We start from the raw sequence: 27,837 nt of genomic DNA, 5'->3' as shown, positions 1-27,837 counted from the left end.
ACTTACCCAAGGTCACGCAGCCAGCCCGGGCGTGGGGGACCGGTTCCTCGAGCCCCGCCCGGCGCCCGGAGCCTGCGCCCCAGGGCGCGGGGGTGGCGTGGGGGGGAAGTCGGCCCTGCCCAGTAGCCGGTCTGCGGCTAGGACCCGGCAGGGTGGGGCTGCCGTTTGCAGAGCGTCCGGCAGGGGTCGTTTCGCCCGCCAGCCCGGCCCCTCCTCCGAGCAGCTGCCTCAGCCCGAGGTAATCTCGGCCCCGCGCTTAGGGCGCGCGGGGCCGGGGGCGGAGGGACAGCTGCGGCCCCGCGGAGGAGGGGCGCAGGGGGGACGGACCCGGGGCTGCGGGAGGCGGCGCCGCCGGGCCGGACTCCCGAGAATGCCCTCTGGGGGCGCCGTGTGGGGTGGGGCCGCCGGGCCCTGCAACTCGAGCTGTTGCCCCTGGTTAAAAATACCCCCTGTCCTGTCCTCTCCCTCCCCATCCCCCGCGGTGCCCTTCCGTCCGGGCCCCAGCCCTCCCCACCCCGACTGGCGCTGGCCCCTCCCCGGGGACAACTCTGCCTTTTACTAATTTGTCCTCTCGCGCAGTTGGCCCGGCGTCTGCGGAGGGAGGGGCGGGGAGACACCGTGAGTTAGAGAGACAGTCTGAGGAGGTGCCCGAGAGATAAGGGAGGGCAGAGAGGAAGCGGGGCTGGAGCCCGAGGAGGAGGAAGAGAAGGGGCAGAAGGAGGGAGGGAGGGAGGAGGGCGGAGGGGCCGCGGGAGGAGGGCGGGGAGGAGCGCTCTTCCTGGTTGGGCCCTGTCCTCAGCTGCCACCGGGGAAGCCAGCCGCAGGGACCGCAGCGACCCCCCGAACACTCCTCCCCCAGGTAAGGAGGTGGGTGGCCGGGCCGCTGTTCCCGAAGCCTGGCCACTGCTCCCGGGCTGAGGGGCTGCCTCTACCCCGGGCTCTCTGAGTGCCTGGAACTGGGGCAGGGGCTGGGGAAGCCGCACAGCTCCGGCGCCCGCCCCAGCCTGCGTTCCTAACTGCCTCCAGGGGCCGGGCTGCGCTGGGCTGGGGGAGGGCCGGAGGGGGAAGGACTGAGACGCAGCAGCCCTGATCATTCAACCTGTCTCAGGAGCTTGGGGAGGGGGACCCCGACTGCCTGGAGTACTCAGCCCCCAAGCCAGGGAAAGGGGCCAGTGTACGGGAGCTCGGCTAGTTTGAGGAGGGGGGTTACAGGCAGGCAAACGGTCAGAGGCCTTCCCTGGGGTCTCCCACCTTCCTGGTTCCTTGTGCTATTTCGGGCTCCGCCCTTCCCCAACCTGACTAGCTGACCACAGGACTGCAGACCCAGGACAATGGGCATCTGGTAAAAGAGAGGTGGTAGCACTGGGTGGGGGTAGGGAGATGGTGGCCACCATACCTGGGGGGATGGGAAGCCCCCTCTCCAGGGTTGTGGGAGCAAAGGGAGGTGGCAGCCCTGATTCAGTGAGAGGAGCAGTGGGGGCGGGGAACCCCAGGTCTGGGGAGGAAGGAAAGCAGTGTTAGCAGACAGGAGTCCCAGCTCTAGTCCTGGGAAGGCCTGGGTTCTGAGCAGACCCATCTCTCCCACAGGATGACTGAGGAGGTCATCACTCCGGTGTACTGCACCGGGGTGTCTGCACAAGTGCAAAAGCAGCGGGCCAAGGAGCTGGGCCTGGGCCGCCATGAAAACGCCATCAAGTACCTGGGCCAGGATTATGATCAGCTGCGGGTTCACTGCCTGCAGAGTGGGGCCCTCTTCCGTGATGAGGCTTTCCCCCCAGTGCCCCAGAGCCTGGGCTTCAAGGACCTGGGCCCTAACTCCTCCAAAACCTATGGCATCAAGTGGAAGCGTCCCACGGTGAGAGGGGCCACCCTGGGTGGGATTCAGTTTACCCCCTTCCTGGGTGAGGAGTGGGACTAGGACTCCAGGTCCCTAGGAGGGGCTGGCCCAGAGACAGGACTCTGGGTCTCTTGCAGGAGCTGTTCTCAAACCCCCAGTTCATCGTGGATGGAGCCACCCGCACAGACATCTGCCAGGGAGCACTGGGTAGGCCCTGGGGCGTTTTGAGTGTTTTTCCAAAGTAGTTCCCTATACCCGTTCCTTCCTGCTCTGCCTCAGCCCCTCCCTTCTGCAAGCCCAAGCGGGCTCTGGCTATCAGTGCTGGGGCTGGTTTGCCCAGATTCCTGGGTCTTTTCTGTAAGTTGAGGGGAGCCCTGCCCAGGGAACCCGTTTCTCCCCAGCATGGCACTCGTGTGCACCATTGGGCACAGATTGGTAGAGCAGGCCTGACGTGGCTCTTTCCCATCCCAGGGGACTGTTGGCTCCTGGCGGCCATCGCCTCCCTTACCCTCAATGACACCCTCCTGCACCGAGTAGTTCCACATGGCCAAAGCTTCCAGGATGGCTATGTCGGCATCTTCCATTTCCAGGTGAGGAGCCCCACATGCACCTTGGGCAAGGGGGGTGAGGGAGAGAGGGGTAGCAGGCACTGCAGGTGGTGGGGACACTGAAGTTAGGGTGGCTCAGGGCCACACCTTGCAGGGCCAGCCCTCCCTCTCGAAAGTATTGCGTGTGACCTCTTGATTCCATCTCCGATCCGTCATGTGTGAGAATCTGTCATGTGTGAAACGGCTGGGCAGGTATTTCGGCTGGCAGCTTTCCTGGACGCTTGTGCACATCGGGGGAGAAAAGTGCTTAGAAGAGTAGAAAGATCTCTGTGTTATATCCTGTGGGACAAATCCTTTTCCTCCTCAGGGTCTCAGTTTCCCTATCTGAGAAACAGAGAGTGTTCTCCCGGGAAAACCGACCAGCACATGTGGCCATCTACACCCTTGGCATCAGTCCACCCACCCACCCACTCCCAGCTCCGCCTGCACTTTGGCAATCGCCAGCCTCTTAGAGAGCCTTGCAGAAAAGAAAGACTCGGGATTAAGCCTATTTAAACCAGCGTTTCCTGATGTTGTTTGCGCACGGCCCATTTTTCAAATCACACTAATGAATTCTCAGTAGGCTGGTTTTGGGAGAGACACACCCCCAGGAAGCCTGGATGAGAATCTCTGGCCCCAGTGTCCTCTCCTTCCGCCTAGCCAGGGAGCCCCTTGCCCTACCTCGTCCTCACCCGCCTCGGTGCCTAAGCCTTGACTTGCAGGACCCACCGTGCGGTGGCAACTACTGTGGCCAAGTGCGGCACCTGCCAGCGTTGGCCCACCGGGGCGTGGCCTCACCGCCCTTTCCCCACCCTCTCCCCTCACTCCACCAATCCGCTCCTCCCCGGCCTCTGATTGGCCCGTTCACTCCCTCACAGACAGTGCGGTGGGCCCACCTCCTCCCCTCGCCCCCTTGTTCAGCGCACACACACAGCCCCGAATGCCAATGCCGTAGCACTGAGTCACTTTTAGCCTCGGGCCGACTCCTACCTCTCTGGGAAACTTGGCCCTCAAGGCATCTATGAAGCAAACCCTGCGGTTTGCTGTCCACCTTGTGGTTGAAGGATCTGGATGACGCATTTTTATTCCACACCTAATTTACATAGGTATCCGCAGCCCCCCTACACACACACACACACACACACACACACACACACACACACACACACACACACACACACACACACACACACACACACACACACATACATACATACACACACCATGGCCTAGAATGGGGAGAGGGGAAAGGCAGGGGTCATGGCCTTAAAAGGTTCCGGGAGAGCCAAGGCCCACGGGCTTTGCAACCTCTCCATCCCTTGGTCTGTTTCAAAAAATATCAACAATGCTGCCCTAAAAACTACCTTCCTAATCTTCTTTAGTTTTCCCATGAGGAAGGCATTGCTGTTCCCTTTTGTGGAGAGGGAAAGTGAGGCTCAGAGAGAAGTTGCTCAGATCCCGTGTCTAGGATATACGACCTAGAATCAGGTGTCTAGTAGGTGGGAGAGCTGCTGAGGCGTAAGCTCAGGCCCCGGGGATCTCAAAGCAGCTACTCACTATGCTTCTCTTCCCCCAGCTGTGGCAGTTTGGGGAGTGGGTGGACGTGGTGGTGGATGACCTGCTGCCCACCAAGGACGGGAAGCTGGTGTTCGTGCACTCTGCCCAAGGTAACGAGTTCTGGAGTGCTCTGCTGGAGAAGGCCTATGCCAAGTGAGTAGAGGCCCAGCGAGAGCTCCAGGCCACCCCCAGAGTGTGGGGTCCCGCTTGGTACAGAGTGCTGACCGGGGCCTCCCACAGGGTGAATGGCAGCTACGAGGCCCTTTCAGGAGGCAGCACCTCCGAGGGCTTTGAGGACTTCACAGGTGGGGTCACCGAATGGTATGAGCTGCGGAAGGCGCCCAGCGACCTCTACAGCATCATCCTCAAGGCGCTGGAGCGAGGCTCCCTGCTGGGCTGCTCCATTGATGTGAGTGCGCTCCATCCTGTGACCTGAGCCTCCTAGTGGCTCCCTTTCCCTACCCAGCCCAGCCTCAGACTCGCTGCAGGCTTGGCTCCAGACCCCATCCTTCACCTCACACCATCCCCGGATCCTCACCCAGCCACGCCCATCACTTCAGTCGCATCTTCCACCTCCATGCCTGGCGTCATCCTGGTCCCCAAAGCCTCAGACCTCAGCTTGTTTTCCTCACTTCAGCTCCTTGTTCCTGTCATCTAAGGCCTTGCCTGTCTGCTCTCCAGTTCGCAGCCTCAGACCTCAGCTCCTTCCTAGTGCCGGCTCCCGTGGGCCCCCGCTTCTTCCCGTACTCCATTCACTCCCTCAGTTGCTTTTCTGTTCCCACGACTCAACCTCAGACCTCCTTCATCCTTGATGTCAGCCTCCACCCCCACCATCACTGCATCCTCCACTCCAGCCCCGCCCCCATGCTATTCCCCAGTCCTACCCGACTCTAGTCTGTTCTCCGCCCTCTTCTCCACCTCACTGTGTCCCTCCACACGAGGTCTTCTGAGGACCTCGTGGCTCTGTGGTGAGGCGAGGGGCTATGCATGGCTGTATGTGTGTGTTCATGCATGTTTGCACAGGGTCTGGCCAGCTCTGGCCAAAAGCAGTGTCAGTGGGGTGCCCAGGCCCCGCCACCAGTGGTAACATTGGTGGAGTAGCAGGCAGCACCCCTTCCAGGGGCTGAGATGGGATCAGGGTTCCTGCCTATCACTTTGCATAGCTGTTGTGTGTGCAGGGGAACGCCAAGACTCAGGGTTCATCTCCTGACCGGGGATGGGGACACTGGCCATAGTATGTGTGTCTTTCTGCAGATCTCCAGCATTCTGGATATGGAGGCTGTCACCTTCAAGAAGCTAGTGAAGGGCCATGCCTACTCTGTGACCGGGGCCAAGCAGGTACTGCCCCACATGGAGGTCTTCCCTGCAGGGCCGTCCCTGCTTCCTTGTCTCTCTGGCCCGTGGCCAGGGCTGTGGGAGAGGCCGACTCTTCCTTTGACCTCCTGCAGCACCTTTTCTATCTCCTGGGGACTCTCATCCAGAGATGTTTATCTTGTGCCCCCCCGACTTACCCTAGTTTGTGCACATAGCTGCCTTCCTCAGCAGGTTACTCCCCATCAGGCTTCTCAGCTGTGCTTCCCATGGTGGGTGCTGGGTGCTGAGCTGGGCTCGGCGAGGGTGAGGTGGAGGGAAGGGGTGCTAAAAGTGTGTACCAGAAGCAGGCACTGATGGGAGCCCTGGGGAACAGGTGAACTACCAGGGCCAGATGGTGAACCTGATCCGGATGCGGAACCCCTGGGGCGAGGTGGAGTGGACAGGAGCCTGGAGTGACGGGTGAGGGGCTGCGGACACTGGCCAGGGAGGCTGGGGGAGGCTGTTCAGTGCCACTGGCATTTCTGCTGGGGGCTCTGCCAGCCCAGGGTGGGCTCAGGATTGGACAGAGGGGCCCATCTGCATATGACTGGGTCTGAGGACCGCCCTGACAGAGCTCAGGCTGTGCGGGCCGCTGTGCCCAGCCTGTGAGCATCGTCGGGGCATCTGACCCGGCCCCTATAAGACAACTGGGACTGGGATCTCTGGACTTGGCCTGGAGGAGGCCTCCTGACCCGCGCCAGGGGAGGACAGGCCTCAGGGACAGAGGCTGGGCAGGTCAGTGGCCGGCAGCCCCTGGCAATGCCCTTTCCCCACAGCTCCCCGGAGTGGAACAACGTAGACCCTTATGTTCGGGAGCAGCTCCGGGTCAAGATGGAGGACGGGGAGTTCTGGTGAGCAGCCCCCTCTTCAGTCTTGGGGACAGGCACCCCAGCTCCCAATCCCCCCAAACCCAGCCGTGCCACGTCCCTCAGTGCCCTGGCTGGGGGCCCTGGCTCACCTCTCACCTCGACCCCCCCAGGATGTCTTTCCGAGACTTCATGCGTGAGTTCACCCGCCTGGAGATCTGCAACCTGACGCCCGACACGCTCAAGAGCCAGAGGTTCCGCAACTGGAACACCACCCTGTACGAGGGCACCTGGCGGCGGGGGAGCACCGCGGGGGGCTGCCGCAACTACCCAGGTGACCTGGCCTTGAGAGCGCAGGGGGGCGGGTCTGGGCCCTGCTGCCCTGGACATGTCTTCTCTCTGAGCCTCGGTTTCCTTGCCTGTAAGGTAGGGGTAGTTGTGCTGACCTCGTGAGTTTGCTTTGAGGATGAAATATTGAATGTCCTTGTAAATTCCAAAGAGCCACATTTGATTCCCTTGCTGGGGTCTGAGCCAGAGTGCTGACAAGGGGAGAAGGCTTCGTTGCCGTCCAGCCACCTTCCTGTCACTCCTCATTCCGAGACCTTCCTCCTGGCCCACTGTCTCCCTCATTGATTCTCTGTCACCTTTCCCTGGGCGTCTAGATCCGTGGCGTATCCTTCCTCTCCCATCTCGCCTTCTCTTCTTACCAGGCTAGAGTCCTCATCCTTACCAGGTTGGAGTCACCATTTTAATCTTCCCCCTGCAAACGCTCGAGTTTCCCGGCCCCTTTGTCCCTCTGCCCCATAACCCTAGTTGAACCCTCTCCACCGGCTCCAGAACCACTGACTGTGCCTGGAGAGAAGTTACACACCTGGGGCAGTATTTTCCCTGTAAATTCACAGACGCAAACCTCAGTTGTGCACTTTGCATGACCCCAGCAGCTCCTATGAGTACGTTCCCACTCTCTCCTCAGACCTGCCTCCACTGTCACTCTCATCTGATTTCATGGGACACCCGTCCCATTCCCACCCCCAAATCCCCCAGCCTGACTGGACCTGTGCCCGCCTTTGCTGCCTTGCCGCCCGGGACAGTGGCAGAACTATCCCTGCTCGTGGGGACCCCGCACCTCTGCTCCGGACTCCCTTCTCCCTCACTCTGAAAGCCTCCCGCTTCTTCATCTGTCACCTCTCACTCTGTGTCGTGATGAGAGAACTGCCTGCCTCAGAACAGTCGCCTGTCTCTCGACCCACTCCCCCACCCATTTCTCTGCTCCCCTTCAAAGTGAAATTTCTCAGCAGTGCTGCCCTCAGCGTTTCCTTGCTCGCTTCCAGTTCAGTGTTTAACCCCCTCCAGTCCAGCTTCCACCCCACCCCAGTGCTGCAGCGTCTCACTGGCCAGCTTCGGCTGTGCCGCGTCCACCACTACAGCTCTGCTCTCATGACCTGCCCCTGTTAGCAGTTCTCAGGCTGGCTCACAGCCCTCTGTTTTCAAGCATTCTTCTCCCTCACAGGGATCTAATTTCATCAGTTTTTCCCCAAACAGATGACCACTGTTCCCTGTACCACTTATTGAGAAGTCTATCCTTTCCCTGCAACGCCAGCCCCGTCATACAGTTCCCACGTACGTGCGGGTCTGTTTCTGAGTTGCTTTTCTGTCCCTTGGCCTATCCCAGTGCCAAGAGTGCATTGGTTTAGTAGCTATAGATTTATAGGTCCTGAAATTGGACAGGATGAATTCCTTCTTCAGGAGTCTCTTAGCTCTTCGTGCTCCTTTTTTTGTTTTTTCTATGTGAATTTTAGGATCAGTTTACCAAGTCCTACAAAAAGCCCTTTTGAGATTTTACTTTGGAATTGGATTGACTCTGCAGACCCATTTGGGGAGAATTGACATCTTTACAATTTTGAATCTTCTTATCCAAGAATGTGGTATATCTCTTTATTTATTTAGGCCTTCTTTAATGTCTTTCATCATAAAGGGCTTATATATCTCTTGAAATTTATTCCTAGATACGTTATCATCTTGTTGCTGTTGTAAATGGTATCTCTTTTAAAATTACCTCTCCCAAGTAGTTGCTGATACTGTAGCATGCAGCTGACCTTTTAAGTTTATGCTGTATCCAGCAAACTTGTTAAACTGTAGTTAACTTTACTCATTTTTCTGTAGATCCTTTTTGCTTTTCTAACTGACAGTATAGTATCTGAGAATAGTGATGAATTTGTTTCTTTTCCAATTCTTATTACTTTTGTTGCATTTTCTTGTTTAATGTGCTGGCCAGGCCTGCAGCATGCTGACTAGCACTGGCTATGTCCTGGTATTACCCCTCTCTCAAAGGAAAAGCGTTTTTTTTTGTTTTTTTTTTCTGTACGCGGGCCTCTCTCTGTTGTGGCCTCTCCCGTTGCGGAGCACAGGCTCCGGACGCGCAGGCTCAGCGGCCATGGCTCACGGGCCCAGCCGCTCCGCGGCATGTGGGATCTTCCCAGACCGGGGCACGAACCCGTGTCCCCTGCATCGGCAGGCGGACTCTCAACCACTGTGCTACCAGGGAAGCCCAAAGGAAAAGTTTTTACTAGTAAATGTTGACTGTAGATTTCATCACTAAAAACTTTTCTACTCTAGGTTTTTGGTTTTGTTTATACATTTATTTATTTATTTTTGGCTTTGTTTGGTCTTCGTTGCTGTGTGCAGGCTTTCTCTAGTTGCAGTGAGCGGGGTCTACTCTTCGTTGCGGTTTGCGGGCTTCTCCCTGCGGTGGCTTCTCTTGTTGTGGAGCACTGGCTCTAGGCGCTCAGGCTTCAGTAGTTGTGGCGCATGGGCTTAGCTGCTCCGCGGCATGTGGGATCTTCCCAGGCCAGGGCTCGAACCCGTGTCCCCTGCATTGGCAGGCAGATTCTTAACCACTGCACCACCAAGGAAGCCCCTTGTTTTCATTTTTGTATGAACCTTTTATCAGATTAATGAAGCTTAATGTTATTAAATACTTTATTATTAGAATTAGCTTTTTTCTTCTATCTGTTAAAAAGGTAAGTTACACTGATCACTTTTCTAATATTAAATTAACCTTACATTCCTGAGATTAAAAACAACAGAGTCAGGCTTCCCTGGTGGCGCAGTGGTTGAGAGTCGGCCTGCCGATGCAGGGGACACGGGTTCGTGCCCTGGTCCGGGAAGATCCCACATGCCGCAGAGCAGCTGGGCCCGTGAGCCATGGCCGCTGAGCCTACGTGTCTGGAGCCTGTGCTCCGCAACGGGAGAGGCCACAACAGTGAGAGGCCCGCGTACTGCAAAAAAAAAAGAAAAAAGAAAAGAAAACCAGAGTCATAACTTTTTTTATACAATAATTTTACATCCATGTTCATGACTGAGGTTTGCCTATAGTTTTCCTTTCTCATACTTACCTTGTCTAGTTTTGGTATTGGTGCTGTATTTGGCTGGTAAAGTGAACTGGGAAATGTTTTCTCTTTTTCTGTTTTCTAGAAGAGTTTGTATAAGGTGGGTATGATTTTTTGCTTGAATGTTTGGTGGAACTGGTCTATAAAGCTGTCAGGCCTGCTCTTTTATTTGTGTGAAGATTAACTTTTGTTATTGAGTATCTTTAATGGTGATTGAATTATTCAGGTCTTCTATTTCCTCTTGAGACTCTTTTGATGAGTTTTATTTTCTAGAAGTTGATCCTTTGCATATTGTTTTCACAATTATTAGCGTGAAGTCATGCTTAATATACCATACCTCATCTGTAATGATATCATCTCTTTTATTGGTAATGTTGCTTGTTGGCATTGTCTCTTTTGTTTTTACTAATCCTGTGAGGGGTTTGTCAATATTAGTCTTTAAAGAGAAATGATTTTTTTACTTTATTGATCCTTTTTAGTTTTTTTTCTATATTATTAATCTTTGCTTTCTTGCTTGTTATCTCATTCCTGCTTTCTTTGGATTTATTTTTAGACTTTATGACATCTTTTTTTCTTTCCAGTTTTATTGTGATGTAATTGACATTCAGCACTGTGTAAGACGCACAGCATAATGATTTGACTCACATACATCATAAAATGATGACCACAGTAAGTTTAGTGAACATCTGTCATCTCATATAGATACAACATTAAAGAAATAGAAAAAATGTATCTTTTCCTTGTGATGAGCACTCTTAGGCTCTTAGGGTTTACTCTCTGCACAGCTTTCATATATAACGTATAGCAGTGTGAATTCTATTTAACATGTTGTACATTGCAGCCCTAGCACTTATTCACTTTAAAACTGGAAATGTATACCTTTTGACCACCTTCATCCAATTCCCTCTGCCCCCACCCTTTGCCTCTGATCACCACAAATGTGATCTCTTTTCCTGTGAGTTTGTTTGTTTGTTTGTTTTTGAAGGATAATTGAACTACAACGCTATGTGAGTTCCTGGTCCACAACATAGTGATTCGATATTTCTGTACATTTCAAAACCATCACTACAATAAATCTAGTTGTCGTCTGTCACCATACAAAGATATTACAAAATTACTGATTCTATTCCCCACACTGTACATTTCATATCTGTGACTCATTTATTTTGTAATTGAAAGTTTGTACCTCTTAATCTCTCTTACCTATTTGTCTTCTCTCTCTCTCCCCCTCCTCTCTGGCAACTACCTGTTTGTTCTCTGTATCTCTGACTCTGTTACTGTTTAGCTGTGTTTTTTCATTTGTTTTGTTTTTTTAGATTCCACATATAAACAAAATCATCCAGTATTTGTCTTTTTGAATTAGTGTTTTCATTTTCTTTGGAAAAATACTCAGGAGTGGAATTGCTGGATATCATGGTAGTTCTATTTTTAATTTTTTGAGGAATCTCCATAGTGAGGAATTCCATTTTGAGGAATCTCCATGTTCTCCATAGTGGCTGCACCAATTTACATTCCCACCAACAGTGTACAAGGGTTCCCTTTTCTCTACATCCCTGCCAACACTTATTTGTTGTCTTTTTAATAATAGCCATTCTGACAGGTGTGAGGTGAAATCTCATTGTGATGTTGATTAGTTATGTTGAGGATTTTTTCATGTGTTCTTTGGCCATCTGTATGTCTTCTTTGGAAAAATGTCTATTCAGTTCCTCTGTCCTTTTTTTTTTTTTTTTTTTTTTTTTTTTTTTTGCGGTACACGGGCCTCTCACTGTTGTGGCCTCTCCCGTTGTGGAGCACAGGCTCCGGACGCGCAGGCTCAGCGGCCATGGCTCACGGGCCTAGCCGCTCCACGGCATGTGGGATCTTCCTGGACCAGGACACAAACCCGTGTCCCCTGCATCGTCAGGCGGACCAACCACTGCGCCACCAGGGAAGCCCGGGTTGTTTGTTTTTTTTGATGTCGAGTTGTATGAGTTCTCTGTATGTTTTGGCTATTAACTCCTCATCAGATATATCATTTGCAAATTTCTTCTCCTGTTCAGTAGGCAGTCTTTTCATTCTGTTGATAGTTTCCTTTGCTGTGCAAAAGCTTTTTAGTTTGATGTAGTCCCGTTTGTTTATTTTTGCTTTTGTTTCCCTTGCCTGAGGAGACATATCCAAAATAATATTACTAAGACCCATGTCAAAGAGCCTACTGCCTATGGCTTCTTCTAGAAGTTTTATGGTTTCAGGTCTTACCTTTAAATCTTTAATCCATTTTTAGTTTATTTTTGTATATGGTGTGAGGAAGTAGTTGAGTTTCATTTTTTTGCATGTAGCTGTCCAGATTTCCTAACATCATTTATTGAAGAGGCTGTCTTTTCGCCCATTTTGTATTCTTGACTCCTTTGTCATAAATTGCCCATATAAGTGTGGGTTCATTTCTGGGCTCTCTGTTCTGTTCCATTGATCTATGTGTCTGTTTTTGTACCAGTACCATACTGTTTTGATTACTGTAGCTTTGTAGTATAGTTTGAAGTCAGGGAGTGTGATATCTACAGTTTTGTTCTTCTTTCTTAAGATTGTTTTGGCTATTCAAGCCCTTTTGTGTTTCCATACAAACCTTAGAATTATTTGTTCTAGTCCTGTGAAAAATGTCATTGGTATTTTGATAGGGGTTGCATTGAATCTGTAGATTGCCTTGGTAGTATGGTCATTTAAACAATATTAATTCTTCCAATCCATGAGCACAGTATATCTTTCCATTTGTGTCCTCTTCAATTTATTTTATTAGTGTCTTATAGCTTTCCAAGTACAGGTCTTTTACGTCCTTAGTTAGATTTATTCCTAGGTATCTTATTCTTTTTGATGCAATTGTAATTTTATGACTTCTTAAATTAGACACTTATTTCATTAATTTTTTTTTCTGTGTATGCACCTAAAATGACAAATTTCCCTCCAAGTGTACCTTTGAGTTACACAATTTTGACATGTAATGTTTTTAAGAATTGTAATACCATAACATTCACACTTTTAATGTGTACAATTCAGTCATTTTAATATGTTCACAATGTTGTGTGATCATCACCATCACCTAACTCCAGAACATTTTCACTGCGCTCAAAAGAAACCCTGTATCCATTAGAAGTCACTCCCTAACCCTCTCACCCACCAGCCCTGTAACCACTAATCTAATTTCGTCTTTATAGATTTGTCTATTCTGGACGTTTCATATAAATGGAATCATGCAGTATGTGGCCTTTTGTGCCTGGTTTTTTTCCCTTAGCATCACGTTTTCAAAGTTCATCCATGTTGTAGTGTGATCAGGACTTCATTTCTTTCGTAGGACTGAATGATATTCCATGATATGGATACACCATATTTTGCTTATTCATTCCAAAGTTGAGGAATTGTTTCCAGTTTGGGGCTATTATCAGTAATGCTGCTCTGAACATTTATGTACATGTGTTTGTATGAGCATATGTTCTCTTGGGTCTAAAGTAGGAGTGAAATTTTTAGGTTGTATGGTAACTCCATGTTTAACTTTTTGAGGAACTGTAAACTGTTTTCCAAAGTGGCAGCCATTTTACTTTCCATTTTACATTCCTCCTAGCAGTGTATGAGGGTTCCAATTTCCCCACATCCTCATTAACACTTATTGTCCAACTTTTTTATTATAGCCATCCTAGCAGGTGTAAAGTGGTATCACATTGAAGTTTTGATTGGCATTTCCCTAATGACCAATAATGTTGAGTATATTTTCATGTATTTATTGGCCATTTGTATGTCTTTTTTGGATGGTCTGTTCAAATAGTTTGCTCATTTTTAAATGCAGGGGTTTTTTTGTTGTTTTTTTGGGTTTTTTTTTTTCACGGTACGTGGGCCTCTCACTGTTGTGGCCTCTCCCGTTGCGGAGCACAGGCTCTGGATGCGCAGGCTCAGCGGCCATGGCTCACGGGCCCAGCCGCTGTGCGGCATGTGGGATCTTCCCGGACCGGGGCACGAACCCGCGTCCCCTGCATCGGCAGGCGGACTCTCAACCACTGCGCCACCAGGGAAGCCCTGCCCATTTTTAGATCGGGTTGTCTTTTCATATATTTTTTAAATATATAAATATCTTTGTATATTCTGGATGTGAGCCTTATGAGGTAGACGGTTTGTATGTATTTTCTCCCATTCTGTGGGTTGTCTTTTCATTTTCTTGATAGTGTCCTTTGAAGCACAGAAGGTTTTAATTTTGATGAAGCCCAATTTTTATTTTTTCCTTTTGTTTCTCATGCTTTTGGTGTCATAATCTAAGAATCCATTGCCAAATCCATGGTCATTTGTCTTTGTGTCTTCTTCTGAGAGCATTATGATTTTAGCTCTCTTATATTTAGGTTGTTGATCCATTTTGAGTTAATTTTTGTTTATGGTGTAAAATAGGTACCCAACTTATTTCTTGTGCTTGTGGAAACCCAAGTGTCCTAGCATCATTTGTTGAAATACTGTTCTTTCCCCATTGAATGGTCTTGGCACCCATGTCAAAAATCAATTGGCCATTTATGTATGGGTTTACTTTTGGACTCTCAGTTGTGTTCTTTTAGTCTGTATGTCTATTTTTATTCCAGTACCACACCATTTTGATTATTATAGATTTGTAGTAAGTTTTGAAGTCAGGAAGTGTGAGTCTTCCAACTTTGTTCTGTTTCAAGATTGTTTTGGCTTCTGGGCCCCTTACAATTCCCTATGAATTTGAGGATCTGCTTTTCACTTCTGTGGGAAAAGGTTGTTGGAATTTTAATAAGGATTGCATTGAATCTGAAGATCACTTTGGGTAGTATTGACATCTTAATAATATTAAGTCTTCCAATCCATGAAGATATGTCTTTTGACTTTTCTATGTCTTCTTTAATTTGTTTCAGCAATGTTTTGTAATTTTCAGTATACAAGTCTTTCAACTCCTTGGTTAAATTTATTCCTAGGTATTTTATAGTTTTGGATGCTATTATAAAGAAATTGTTTCCTTAATTTCCTTTTTGGATTTTTTCATTGTTGGTGTATAGAAACACAACTGATTTTTATATTCTAATGTAATCTGCAACTTTGCTGAATTTGTTATTAACTCTAAACTTTCTTATGGATTCTTCAGGTTTTTCTATATACAAGATAATGTCATTTGCCAGTAGAGATAGTTTTCTTCTTCCTTTTCAATTTGGATACTTTTTCTTTTTCTTGACTAACTGCTCTAGCTAGAACTTCCAATACAATGTTGAATAGTGGTGGTGCAAGTGGGCATCTTGTTCTTGATCTTGGGGGGAAAGCTTTCATTTTTTTTTTTTTCACCACTGAGTATGATATTAGCAGTGGGTTTTCCATAAGTGCCCTTTATCATGTTGAGGAAGTTCCCTTTTATTCCTAAATTTCTGAATTTTAAAAAAAATTTATTTATTTAATTTATTTATTTTTGGCTGCACTGGGTCTTCATTGCTGTGCACGGGCTTTCTCTAGTTGGCGGCAAGCAGGGGCTACTCTTTGTTGTGGTGTGCAGGCTTCTCATTGCAGTGGTTTCTTTTGTTGCAGAGCACGGGCTCTAGGCACATGGGCTTCAGTATTTGTGGCATGCAGGCTCAGTAGTTGTGGCTTGTGAGCTCTAGAGCATAGGCTCAGTATTTGTGGCGCATGGGCTTAGTTGCTCCGCGGCATGTGGGATCTTCCCGGATCAGGGCTCGAACCCCCTGTCCCCTGCATTGGCAGGCAGATTCTTAACTGCTGCGCCACCAGGGAAGTCCTGAATATTTTTATCATGAATTTGTTTTGGAGTTTGTAAAATGCCTTTTCCATGTCAGTTGAGATGGTCATGTGTTTTTTTTTTCCCTTTGTCCTATTAACATGATGTATTACGTTGGTTGATTTTCTTATGTTGAACCATTCTTGCATTCCTGAGATAAATCCTATTTCATAGTATGTAATCTTTTTAATATACTGTTGGATTTGGTTTGCTAGTATTTTGTTGAGGATTTTTGTATTGATATTCATAAAAGTTACTGGTCTGTAATTTTCTTTTCTTGTGATGTTTTTATCTGGCTTTGGTATCAAGGTAATGCTGGCCCCTTAGAATGAGTTAGTTTATCAAAAGAAATGGTAATGTAAATGAGAAATCACATAGAATAGTAATTAAAGCACTGTGTACCTGTATTGAAAAAGAAAGAACTGAGAACAATTGCCTAATTTTCCACCTTAAGAAACTAGTAAACGAGCAAACTAAACCCAAAGCAAGCAGAAGAAAGCCAAATAAATGAAACAGAGAAACAATAGAGAAAAATCAATGAAACCAACAGTTGGTTCTTTGAAAAGCTCAGCAAAAAGTGCAAACCTTTAGCCAAACTGAACAAGAAAAAAGACAAGAAGGCTCAAATTACTAAAATCAGGAATTAAAGAGAGAACATCACTATCAACCCAACAGAAATAAATGATTTATAAGAAAATACTGTGAACCATTGTATGACAACAAATTAGATAACCTAGATGAAACTGACAAATTCCTAGAAAGAAACAAACTATGAAAATTGACTCAAGAAAAATAAAAAATCTGGATAGACCTGTAACACTTAAGAGATTGAATCAATAATCAAACCTCCCAGTTACTATTTTATTGTTGATTTTTAACTTAATTTCCTTGCAGTCAGAAAATATGATCTATATGAGATCATAGGTTTGAAATAAACAGAAGCTGGTGCTGTGGCCCAGCATGGGGTGAGTTTTCATGCATATTCACGTGTTCTTGAAAAGACTGGCTAACACATATATTGTGTTAGCACTCCTGTAAATATTTTAAATATAACAACCTGCTTACCTTTCACACTGACCCTATGAGGGATGTACTACATTATCACTATTTTACAGATAAGGAAAGTGAGACACAGAGTGATTAAGCAATTTGCCAAAGTCACTAATAAGTGGCAGAGCTGGGATTTGAACCCTGTCAGTGTGAACCTGGAGCCTGTTTTCTTGACCAGTATACTGTTCTCTGAATGTTAGGGGGAATCTTCTATAATTGTTCATTATATTAAACTTACTGATTACTTTGTCTGCTTAATCTATCCATTATTGGAAGAGGGATAATAAAATCTCACACCATCTTGCTGGCTTTGCCAATTTCTCCCTTTATTTCTGTCCGTTATTTTTCTTTGCATATGTTGAGCTAGGTGCATCTAGTTTAAAATTGATATAAGTTCCTAGTGAATTAAACTTTTTTTTTTTTTACTATCTAGTGACCACCTTCATCTTTAGTAATTCTTTTTACATTCAAGTCTGTTTCAGTCTGTGTTACTATGCTGCTGCAGTTTTCTGTTAGTTACTACTAGTACTTTTGTGGTATGTTTTGTTATACTGTTTGATGTCCGATCTTTCTACAGCTCAGTGTTTTAGTTATCTCTCATAAATAGCATATAACTGATTTTTTTAATAGCTGAATTTGGAAAACATTGTCCTCTGATTGGAAAGTTTAATCCATTTACATTCATAGTGATTACTGATATATTTGGAAAGTTTAATCCATTTACATTCATAGTGATTACTGATATATTTGTATTTATTTCAGCAGACTTACTATGCATTTTCGATTTGTCCCTCCTGCTATGCCTTCTTTGGGGTTGAATTTTTTCTTTTCTCTTTGCTTGTTTTTCCCTCTGTGAGTTTGGAAGACAGAAGAGCTTGCTTAATAAGTTCCAAAGTTAGTTGATCAGTATCTTTACCCTCCACCTGAATAATGTAAAGACTTGAGAATATTTAAGTTGGATCTTAAATATTTGACCCTCCCTTTGTTCAATCTGCTATCCTTAGCTAGTATTTTAATTCTTAACAGTTTCCTGCCTGTCCTAAATTAGCACCATCATCATCCCCATTATTTGGTATAGCCCATATTTGTTTGATTACCCACATAATATCAGTATTTTTGCTCACTACTCTCATGAATGGTGAGACCTTTCATCTGAGATCATTTTCTGCCTGTCTGAAATATATCTTTTTGAATTTCTTCTACTGAGGGTCTTTTGGTGATAAACTTTCTCAGTACTTGTATAAAATGCCTTTATAGAGTGCTCATTCTTGACAATTCTCTGGATATAGAACTCTGAATTGACATTACTTTCACTTCCCTGAATATGCTGTATTACTCTTCACTGTGCTTCCACTGTCACTATGTGAGTTGGGAGTCTGTCTACCATGCCTTCTGAAATGGTTTGTCTTTTCTCTCTCTTAAGATTCTTTTTCTTTGATATTCTACAATTTGACCATGATGTGTTGAGGTGGGGATTTCTTTTTATTATGCTTTGGATTTGTCAAGCTCCCTGTGTATGAAGATTGATGTCTTTCAACAATTCTAGAAAATTGTTAGCCATGATCTTTTAGAATATCACCTTCCTACTCTTTATTTTCTTCTTTTGGAATGCCAATCAAATGTAAACTGGACTCCCTCAGTCAACCCTCCAGATCTCTTACTTAACATCTCTTAAATGTTCCATCTCTGAATGTCCCTGGATTGCATTCTGGGTAGTTTCTTTAGATCCATTCTCAATGCACAAATTTTCTTTTTTGCTGTTGGTTAATCCTTCCGACAAATACTTAATTTCACTTGAAAAATTTATTTCTGGAAGTGTTAATGGCTCTTTTTCTGATCTGTTCATCCTTGCTCATATGTTTAAGCATCTCATTTATTTCTTTAAGTATAGTAAGCCTAGTCTTCCATATTCCGTGTCTGATAATTTCAGTATCTGAAGTCTTGGTGAGTTGTTGTTTGTCGCTGCTCATCCTCAGCCATCATGAGGTTCATCCGTTGTGGCTGCTGGTTCTCAACCTTCTGAGGTTTTTGGCCTATTTGACCTAGTTTATCTTCAGGAGTTGTTTGAGTTATTGGATGAAGTTAAGTTCCTCTAGTGTTTCTGCCAGAAGTTTATCTTCAGGAGTTGTTTGAGTTATTGGATGAAGTTAAGTTCCTCTAGTGTTTCTGCCAGTCACCTGGGATACTCCCGACCCAGGACTCTTAAAAATAAATTTTCTCCTTAATGTTTTTTTGTTGACCTCATGGGCAGCATGAATTAAATCTGCAAGCTCATGAGAAGGCTGGCTTGTGGTTATAAATCCTCAGAGAATGTTCTACTTCCTCCCAGTGGTTTTATTTTTCTTTCACACTTAACACTGCTGGCATTCCTCACGGGGCTTCCAGTTTTATGGCTGTGATCTCCTACTGGACCTTATCTCCTGCCCCTGAGCCCAGGCAGGACTCAAGGCCTCTAGGAGTCTGCAGAAATCCTTTGGCATTATTTACCTTTCATGGCTCCCAGTTTCCATTTTTTAAAACAGCTTTTTTGAGATATAATTCACATACCACATAATTCACCCATTTACAATGTAAAATCCAGTGTGGCCTTTACTATATTCACAGAGTTGTGCACCCATTATTACATCAATTTTAGAACGTTTTCATTACCCCCGAAAGAAAACCTATACCCCCTGGCTGTTACTCCCAAGCCCCTCCTCCCCCTCATTTCCAGGCTACCACTAATCTACTTTCTGTCTCTATGAATTTGCTTGTTCCCAACAATAATTTAATATAAATGGAATCATACAACACGTTGTCCTTTGTGACTGGCTTCTTTCACTTAGCATAATGTCTTCAAGGTTCATCCATGTTATGTAGCATGTGTCAGTACTCCATTCCTTTTAATTGCTGAATAATATTCCATTGTTTGGTTATATCACATTTTGTTTAAATTGGGTTGTTTCTACCATTTGGCAATTATAAATAATGCTACTTGGAACGGTCACATGTTTTGTGTGGGTGTATGTTGTCATTAATCTTGGATATACACACACACACACCCCCAGAGGAGTGGAATCTCAGGGTCATATGGTAATTCTGTGTTTTACCATTTGAGGAACTGCCAGACTATTATGCAAAGTAGTTGCACCATTTTACGTTCCCACCGGCTATGCTTGAGGTTCTGATTTCTCCACATCCTCGCTTATTTTTTTTAATTTTTTAAAAATAAATTTATTTATTTTTGGCTGCGTTGGGTCTTCATTGCTGTGCATAAGCTTTCTCTAGCTGTGGAGAGTGGGGGCTACTCTTGGTTGCAGTGCACGGGCTTCTCATTGCAGTGGCTTCTCCTGTTGCGGAGCACAGGCTCTAGGCGTGTGGGCTTCAGTAGTTGTGGCACACAGGCTCAGTAGTTATGGCTCATGGGCTCTAGAGCACAGGCTCAGTAGTTGTGGTGCACGGGCTTAGTTGCTCCGCAGCATGTGGGATCTTCCCAGACCAGGGCTCAAACCCACGTCCCCTGCATTGGCAGGCGGATTCTTAACCACTGCGCCACCAGGGAAGTCCCCACATCCTTGCTTATTATCTCTCTTTTTGATTATTGTTAATTTTGTATGTGGGGAGGGGAAAGTGCTGGACTTATTGGTGCCTTTAAACAGAAGTTTTGCATATTCTCTCCGGCACTTGGTTGTTTTAGTCAGGAGGATTGTTCAGGCAGCTGAATCACTAAATTGACAGAAATGCAAGTCCCCCTCAGCCCTTGCAGCTCAGTGGCCTCCTCTCAGACCCTGCTTTCTCTCGCCCTCTTCTAAGTCACTGTCCACACAGCAGCCACCTCCTTTTTTTTTTTTAATATTTATTTATTTGGTTGCCCTACGTCTTAGTTGCAGCAGGCAGGCTCCTTAGTTGCGGATCCAGGGCTCCTTAGTTGCAGCTTGCTGGCTCCTTAGTTGCAACAGGCGGGTTCCTTAGTTACGGCAGGAGGGCTCCTTAGTTGTGGCACGTGAACTGTGAGTTGCAGCATGCATGTGGGATCTAGTTCCCTGACCAGGACTCACACCCGGGCCCCTGTGCTGGGAGCACAAAAACTTAATCCACTGCGCCACCAGGGAAGTCCCTGCAGCCACCTTCTAAAATCCTGATCCAGTCATGCCCCTCCCACTGTAAACCTGTCAGGGAGTCCTTTTGGCCTTTGATTCAATCCACACTTCTTATCACCGACCCTGCTTCCACCAATGTCTGCCAACCTCCCTGGATCCCCTGTGCTCACTGGAGCCCCAGGTGTGGGTCTTTTCTTCTCCCTCTGCCTAGGCTTCCTAGGCTCAAATGTCACCTCGAAGATTCCTTCCCTGCCCGACTTCAGCTTGCTTTCTTTGTAATTGTTCCATTAACTAACCTGACTTGTTCATGCTTTGCCTCCGCTTCGTTCTGGAATGGGAGCTCATGAGGGCAGGGACCCTGTGTGTCCCTGTGGCACATCTGTCACTTGGCACACGGTGGCCACAGTAAAATTTGTTGAATGAATGAAAACATGGGGGAGGGAAGGCTTGGGGGCACTGCTTTGCTTCTCCTCTGATCCTGCCTCCCTACCTCCTGCAGCCACCTTCTGGGTGAACCCCCAGTTCAAGATCCGGCTGGAGGAGACGGATGACCCGGACGACGACGACGACTACAGGAGTCGGGAGTCAGGCTGCAGCTTCCTGCTCGCCCTCATGCAGAAGCACCGCCGTAGGGAGCGCCGATTTGGCCGCGACATGGAGACCATAGGCTTCGCTGTCTACGAGGTGAGCGAGCGGGCGGATCGCCCAGCACCCGGTAGAGAAAGCGGCCTCCCGGCAAGCACCGCCAGGGGACGCCAGGGGCGCCAGAGGACAAGGCGGCGCCCGCCCATACAGAGCCGACTGGGGCCAGTCACACCCCTGAGGCACGCAGCCCTAGACTGAGCCTTCGGGAGGCACCTGCTGAGGCGCTCCGCCAGGACTGGGGCAGCCAGGGGCCTAAAATTCATCCCGTGAGGCAGATGGAGGATGAGGAAGATGTGTAGCTAGGAGAGGGGAAGATTCTGCAATTCTCCCCTGTCCTTAGAGGCTGCATGGCTGCTTTCGGGCAGAGGGATCTGCCTTAGCTGACACCTGGGAGGAAGACTTTGACTCAGTTTCAGAAAGAAGTGGGCAAGTGGTCTTCCCTGAAGGAGTAGTGAGCGCCCTGTCTTGGAAGTATGTAAGCAGAGGCTGGCCATGGAGGGCCCTGCTTCACGCACTGTATTCAAGACAGAAACTTCTGGATCTCCCTGGTGGGGGTAAAGGACAGTCGCAGCCTCAGCCCAGGCCCACGGCCCCTCGTAGCAGATTGGGGTGGACCTCCAGTGTCCCTGGGCCGGAGGACTCTGCAGTTGGCCGCCCCATGGGGCAGTCCTGGAGGCTCTGGTTCAGAGCTGAGGTGCAGGGCATTCCAGGGACAGAGGGCCCTGCCTGGGCCTCCCTCCTGGGGTCCTGGGGTCCCTCTCTGGCATGAATACAGGTCTGGGTCAACACTGGCCCCTGTCCAGGACCCTGTCTCCTGGTCTCTTCATCCCATCATTTTCATCTTAAGAACTCAGGGCCGCTGCCCAGCACACACCACAGCATCTGCCCCTGGGCCAGGCAAGCATCTCTAACTTCCCTCGTCTCTCTGGCAGGTCCCTCCGGAGGTAGGTGTGGCATCTGACTCGCCTGGATTTACACACCCTTGAACACACATGGCCCAATGGTGCCCAGAGGGAGCAGGACGGTGGCAAGCCCACACGTAGAGAGCTAAGAAGTCTCCTCATCTTGGGGCTAACACAGTGCCCCCACCCCCCTGCCTGCTGTTCAGTGGGCAGAGCAAACACTGTCCTCCTGGGGGTCAGAGCAGGTAATAAGTAAGGGAGCTGGATTTGAACCCTGGCCCTCAGAGCCCCACCTGACGTGCACCCGTGAGGCTCTTCCTGTCTTACTGTTCACACTGAGGCCGTCTGGGGTGCTGGCTAGGAGCAGGTTGGTAGTGGGCTGAGTGTTCTGTACCCTTGAGCAAGTTGCTTAGGCTCTAAGCCTTGGCGTCAGTGTCTGTAAAATGAGTTGTCATGAGCGTTAAGTGAGGTGACGTGTAAAAGGCCCTGCAGTGTCTGACACGGGAAGCTCCAGGTAAGGATAATGAGAAAGTTATTTCATGGTGTCACAGTATCTACATTCACCTCATGGTGTCTCCTCCCCTCCACCCGGTGCAGTAGGCAGGGCTGTTACCCCCATTTTACAGATGAGGCAACAAGCACTGTGACTTGTCAGGGTCGGGTAGCCTGTGGGTGACGGAGCCGTGACACAGCTCTCCAGCTGCTTGGCCAGAACCTGGAGCCTGGGGTCTGGATCTGGGTGTGCTTCTGGGTCTGGGGGCAGCTCCTAAGGGTGGGCTGAGCGGGCAGCTGCAGCCCCCGCTCCCTCCTTCCCTCCCGCCAGCTGATGGGCAGGCCGGCCGTGCACCTGAAGCGGGACTTCTTCCTGGCCAACGCGTCTCGGGCCCGCTCAGAGCAGTTCATCAACCTGCGGGAGGTCAGCACCCGCTTCCGCCTGCCACCCGGGGAGTATGTGGTGGTGCCGTCCACCTTCGAGCCCAACAAGGAGGGCGACTTTGTGCTGCGTTTCTTCTCAGAGAAGAGCGCTGGGACCCAGTGAGTAGAAGGGCCCCCGACCCCACTCTCTGCGTGCCCCCCACGCCCCTCCTGCCCCCCCCCCCACCACTGCTGACTGGCCCCCTGTCTCCCCACCCTCTGCAGAGAGCTGGATGACCAGATCCAGGCCAATCTCCCTGACGAGGTACGTGCCCTGCCCCACCAGCCACCCTCCTCCTCTCCCTCACCCTGGGTGTTCTGTGCCCTGGGCTCCGGCTGGCAGCGCAGAGCCCCTCCTGGCAGGAGCCGTAAGAGTAATACTGATCCCTCATTTGCCCAGCACTTTACAGTTTGCAAAGGACTTTGTCATAATAATGGCACAGGGTCCCCGGGTTCTTGCTCTCTGCTGGGTCTATGCTGAGCTCTTTACCTGGGTCACCCCGTTTCCTCCATAACAGCTGTGTCAGGGTACTGTCACTACCCTCTCAGTGGGAAACTCAAGTTCAGAGAGGTTAAGGAACTTGCCCAAGGTCGTGCAGCAGGGAATCAAAGCCTCACTGTTCATCATTGAGCTGACCTTCACTCTCCACATTTAGGCCACAGAGGCCTGGACAGGGATAGAGTAGGGGCCAGGTTCCCATTTCACAGATGAGAAGAGTGAGGCTCAGAGGTGAAGTGCCACATAGCTGATGAGTGGTCCCAGCCCTGCCTCCAGCAGCTCCCATGCAGGGGCCAGGCTGGGGTGCCCCTGACCTGCTCTCCCCCGCTTCTCCATCCAGCAAGTACTCTCAGAAGAGGAGATTGATGAGAACTTCAAATCCCTCTTCAGACAACTGGCAGGAGAGGTAGGCTGGGCGTGGTGGATGGGTGGTCGGGGGCACCGAGGGGCAGCCTTTCCCCAGAGTGGAAAAGGCTCCTCCTCCCTCTTCCCCCAGGACATGGAGATCAGCGTCAAGGAGCTGCAGACCATCCTCAACAGGATCATCAGCAAACGTGAGCACCCTGAGCGGCTGCTCTCCACCCCGTGTCCTGCTTCCCACCCCCCCTACCCCCCCCACCTCCGTTCCTCCAAACTCCAGAATCTAGCCTTCTGCTCCCACCCTGGGCTGAACCCAACCCCTTGGTCTCCGTGGGTGGGGCACCCTCCACCACCTTTCTGAGCCCTGCTCACCGACCCTTTTTCCTCCCAAACTCCTCATGCCGTCTTGCTGCTCTCCGTGCCTGAGCGCTGTGCCTGGTGTGATTAGAAGCTTAGCCGGCTGCTGACAGCACCTTAGGGCCAGTGTGTGGGCGCCCCTTCCTTCAGAAGGCAGGTGGCCGGCTTCCCTCCCCAATGTGCAAAACTGAAGGCAACCGCCCTTCAACCTTCCCTTTGCCCCCGCCTCTGACCTCTCACCTCCGACCTCTGCATGCTGCTCCCTCAGCCCAGAGCCCCTCTCCTGCTCTTCTCACCCTTCGGGGCCTGCAGCAAACCCCACCCCTGCCGTGACCGCCTATGCTGCACGTTGCTACTGTGTTTCTTCCACTTATACTTAGCACTGTTCCTTTTCACTCGGGTCTAATGGTGGTGTTGACGTGCCTGTTGGGACACCGGCTTGACTGCTAAAATACCTTAAACTCTTTTTTCTGATGATGGAAACAATCCTACATACCTACTAGCCTAGACTTTACACACCAGGGGACAGAAATGGTGCCTCCCGGACCCTTGTCCCACCAGTGTGCCCAGCACGGGGCAGCCCCAGGAAGCTGGCTGGGTTGAGGTGTTGGGACTGGTTTCTCTTGCAGACAAAGACCTGCGGACCAAGGGCTTCAGCCTGGAGTCCTGCCGCAGCATGGTGAACCTCATGGACGTATCCTCCCTTCGCTTTTGCCTCCTGAGCCGGCCTTTGGGGTGGGATGTAGGCATGGGGAGAGCCCTGAGTGACCCATCCCAGGAGCAGCGCAGAGAAAGGGACAAGTGTGGACAGACCAGTTCATTCCTGGCATCTTCCCATTGATCGGGGTGGGGCGGGGACCGAGGCACAGGCCTGTGTTGAGTGAGAGGCGGGCAGGGCCTCGTCTGCAGGTGACCCTGAGGCTGGTGCTCTGTTTGCGCCCCTCCCAGCCACCCCGATTCAGGCCTGGCCCCAGGCAGCTGTCTGCGGGCTCCTGCCCCTTCTCCCCTCCCCCTCCTCGTCTTGCTCTCCCCGGTGCTCACTCACCCAGTGCCTGGTTTAAGCTGTGGAGTTTTCTTCTTAATGGCCGCCCAGCGTGATGGCAACGGGAAGCTGGGCCTGGTGGAGTTCAACATCCTGTGGAACCGCATCCGGAATTACCTGGTAGGTGGTCCCTGCTGGCAGCACCCTCCCCTCCTCTGCAGCCTCAGTCACAGCGGGCGGCCGGGCTCCGGCTCCCAGACCAGCTGTGTGGACTAGGCCCTTGCCCTGGGTCTGCCTCTCCGAGCCCACGTATCCCAGTGGCTGACCCCCTTCGGGCCTCTCCCCTCCACCCTCGTCAGCCCTCCACCCTGGGCAGATGGGAAGGGCTGGATGCTCGCCAAGCCCTCACCCTCTGCCCCCCACCCCCACCCCCCCAGTCAATTTTCCGGAAGTTTGACCTGGACAAGTCGGGCAGCATGAGTGCCTACGAGATGCGGATGGCCATCGAGTCTGCAGGTGAGGCCTGAGGGCTGGTGGCCCTCGTGGAGCCCCAGGGAGATGGCCCTGGCTCGCTTCTCTGACAGCTACCCAGGGCGGTGGCCCACCCACTAGCCCTTGTCCCTGGGGGGGTGATGGCAATGGTGGTGAAGCAGTAACAGCCATCTACTGCCTTTCTCTCCTGGTGACTGAGCCAGGCGCTTTATCAGCACTTCCTTTTGTTCTGACTGCAGCCTCATGAGGATAGGGTCTTTTATTATCCCATTGAGCAGAGAAAAGTGCAGCTCAGAGAGGGGTAGTGACTGGCCTGAGGCCACACAGCCAGGGAGGAGTGGAGCTGGCCTCCAGAGCTTCCAAAGGGAGCAGTGCAGGGCTCATCCTCAGTCCCATGTCAGGATGAGGCCAGGGCATTCAGAACAAATGAAACTGGACCCTGGGCCCTGATGGCCAGCACCTGCTTCCCTGGGGCAGTCTGGGTCCTCAAGCTCCCTCTGGACCAGCACTTGCCCAGCTCCTGGCCCTGCCCAGGCGGTCTTCATGCCCCCCAGCCCTGGGGCTCACCCTGCCCAGCGTCAGTCCCCCTCTCCGCCCCCTCTGGCCCGGCTGCACGTCCCTGGCCCTCACCTGCTCTCCTGCGCCAGGCTTCAAGCTCAACAAGAAGCTGTACGAGCTCATCATCACCCGCTACTCGGAGCCCGACCTGGCTGTGGACTTCGATAACTTCGTGTGCTGCCTAGTGCGGCTGGAGACCATGTTCCGTGAGTGTCCCCGTCGGCCCCCCTCCAGCTCGGTCCCCAGCTCGTCCCCAGCGAGGGTCTCGGGGAGGTGGGGTCCAGGCAGGCTGAGTGCCAGGCGACACGGAGTCGGGTGGGAACTCTGGAGGGGGCGCTCGAGCAGCAGGAAGGGCTGCTCCCCGGCTGTGAGGGTGAGAGAGCTTGCGGCGCTGTGGGGAGGTGGGGGTGAGGCGGGAGGTGGGGGTGAGGCGGGAGGTGGGGGTGAGGCGGGAGGTGGGGCCTGGTCCTGGCCCTGCCTGAAGGTCCCACTGAGTTCTCAGCCCCATGTCATCATTTCTTGAACACACAGGGTTTTTCAAGACTCTGGACACGGATCTGGATGGAGTCGTGACCTTTGACTTGTTTAAGGTGGGGCTGTCCTCCGGTCCGGTTGGGGAAGGTACCCAGGGGCAGTGTTTTCTTACCCTCCTGGGCTGGAGGCTGCGGCCTTAGCGCCAGCCCTAAGGCCGGCCACCTGGGTCCTGCAAGGACACGCTTGGGTGTCTGGGTCCTGGGGAGGATGGGCCAGACCCCTGGAGGCCTATACAGGAGCCAGCAGCCTGGGCTCCCAGGGGTCGAGGAGGTAAGAGAGTGCCCCGCCCCCTCCCCGGGAGGGTCCCTCTCCCACCTGCCCTCAGGGGGGTGAGGAGATGGTGACTCCTGAGCCATGGAGCTGGGAGGCCGGACTTGGGGTTTCTGCCCTGGCTGACCCCTCTCTCCGCCCTCTGCCTGGCAGTGGTTACAGCTGACCATGTTCGCATGAGGGGCTCTTGCACGAGCCCCTTGCTGTGCTTCTCTGCCCTCCTCGTCTGCCGGGCCGTGCCTTCCCGCCCCGCCACACCAGGCCCCGCCACACCAGGCCCCGCCAGCTGCAAGTGCCTTCCTTGGAGCAGGAGGCGGCCTCGTCCTCCTCGTCCTCACTTCCCGGCCGCCCCGGTTCCTTTGTTCTGGGCAGAGCTGCGTGGCCCTCCCTGCCTCCACTGGCCACGGGCTCAGATGGACTCCCCCAGCCCCTCTGGTTGCCAAACCGGGAAGGCAGCTTTTGCTAGTTCCTGCCTCACGTGGGGCCCCAGGGGGAGCTGACGGCCCCAGGCCTCTGGACATCCTGATGTGTCCCCTCCCCTCCCTCCACAGGCCACCCATTCCACCCCCAAGCCCACCACGCCCCAGCTGCAGCCTTTAAACTATAACCACTAGCTCTGCACAGCCTGCTGTCTAGCCGTGCGGAGCGCTCTCCCAGCTGGGGCGTCCTCCGCAGGGCTGGGAATGAATGCCTGTTCCTTCCTGTGCTGAAGCCAGTGCCCCCCTCTGCCCCACATTCCCGCCAGCCCTGTCCCCACTTGCCTGCGGGGTGGTCAGGCCTTCCCTCCCTCCCTCCCTCCTTTTTTATATTGGTGATTTTAAAGGGGCCTCTGTGGGGACTGAGAGGGTGCCAGAGGCACCTGGGCATGGGGTGGGGCAGTCTCATGTTTCCATGCAGAGAAACCCCAAATAATAAAGGA

The 27,837-nt window shown here is 50.7% G+C and overlaps 1 protein-coding gene across 1 annotated transcript; it reads left to right on the top strand.

Annotated features, from left to right (window-relative positions):
* The first annotated feature begins 711 nt into the window (after window positions 1-711).
* CAPN1 (calpain 1) lies at window positions 712-27,837 on the top strand. The gene is made up of 22 exons (XM_079930043.1): window positions 712-859; window positions 1,588-1,855; window positions 1,975-2,044; window positions 2,309-2,427; window positions 4,001-4,134; window positions 4,222-4,390; window positions 5,236-5,319; window positions 5,669-5,754; window positions 6,111-6,185; window positions 6,314-6,474; window positions 20,904-21,088; window positions 21,982-21,993; window positions 22,775-22,986; window positions 23,092-23,131; window positions 23,706-23,771; window positions 23,862-23,919; window positions 24,712-24,776; window positions 25,176-25,244; window positions 25,502-25,580; window positions 26,204-26,320; window positions 26,646-26,704; window positions 27,072-27,837. The coding sequence occupies exons 2-22, from the start codon at window positions 1,589-1,591 to the stop codon at window positions 27,096-27,098; spliced, it is 2,154 nt and encodes a 717-aa protein (XP_079786169.1). The 5' UTR covers window positions 712-859; window position 1,588; the 3' UTR covers window positions 27,099-27,837.

The sequence above is a fragment of the Stenella coeruleoalba genome, assembly GCF_951394435.1.
Source record: "Stenella coeruleoalba genome assembly, chromosome: 8".
NCBI lineage: Eukaryota > Metazoa > Chordata > Mammalia > Artiodactyla > Delphinidae > Stenella > Stenella coeruleoalba.
This window is presented reverse-complemented; position numbering and strand designations above follow the sequence as displayed.

Excerpts from the sequence above, each read along its gene's own strand:
- CAPN1 (XM_079930043.1), top strand. The coding sequence starts at position 1,589 with ATGACTGAGGAGGTCATCACTCCGGTGTACTGCACCGGGGTGTCTGCA. Across the intron at positions 6,475-20,903 it reads GGGCTGCCGCAACTACCCAG|CCACCTTCTGGGTGAACCCC; the intron begins GTGACCTGGCCT and ends TACCTCCTGCAG. Across the intron at positions 22,987-23,091 it reads GAGAAGAGCGCTGGGACCCA|AGAGCTGGATGACCAGATCC; the intron begins GTGAGTAGAAGG and ends CACCCTCTGCAG.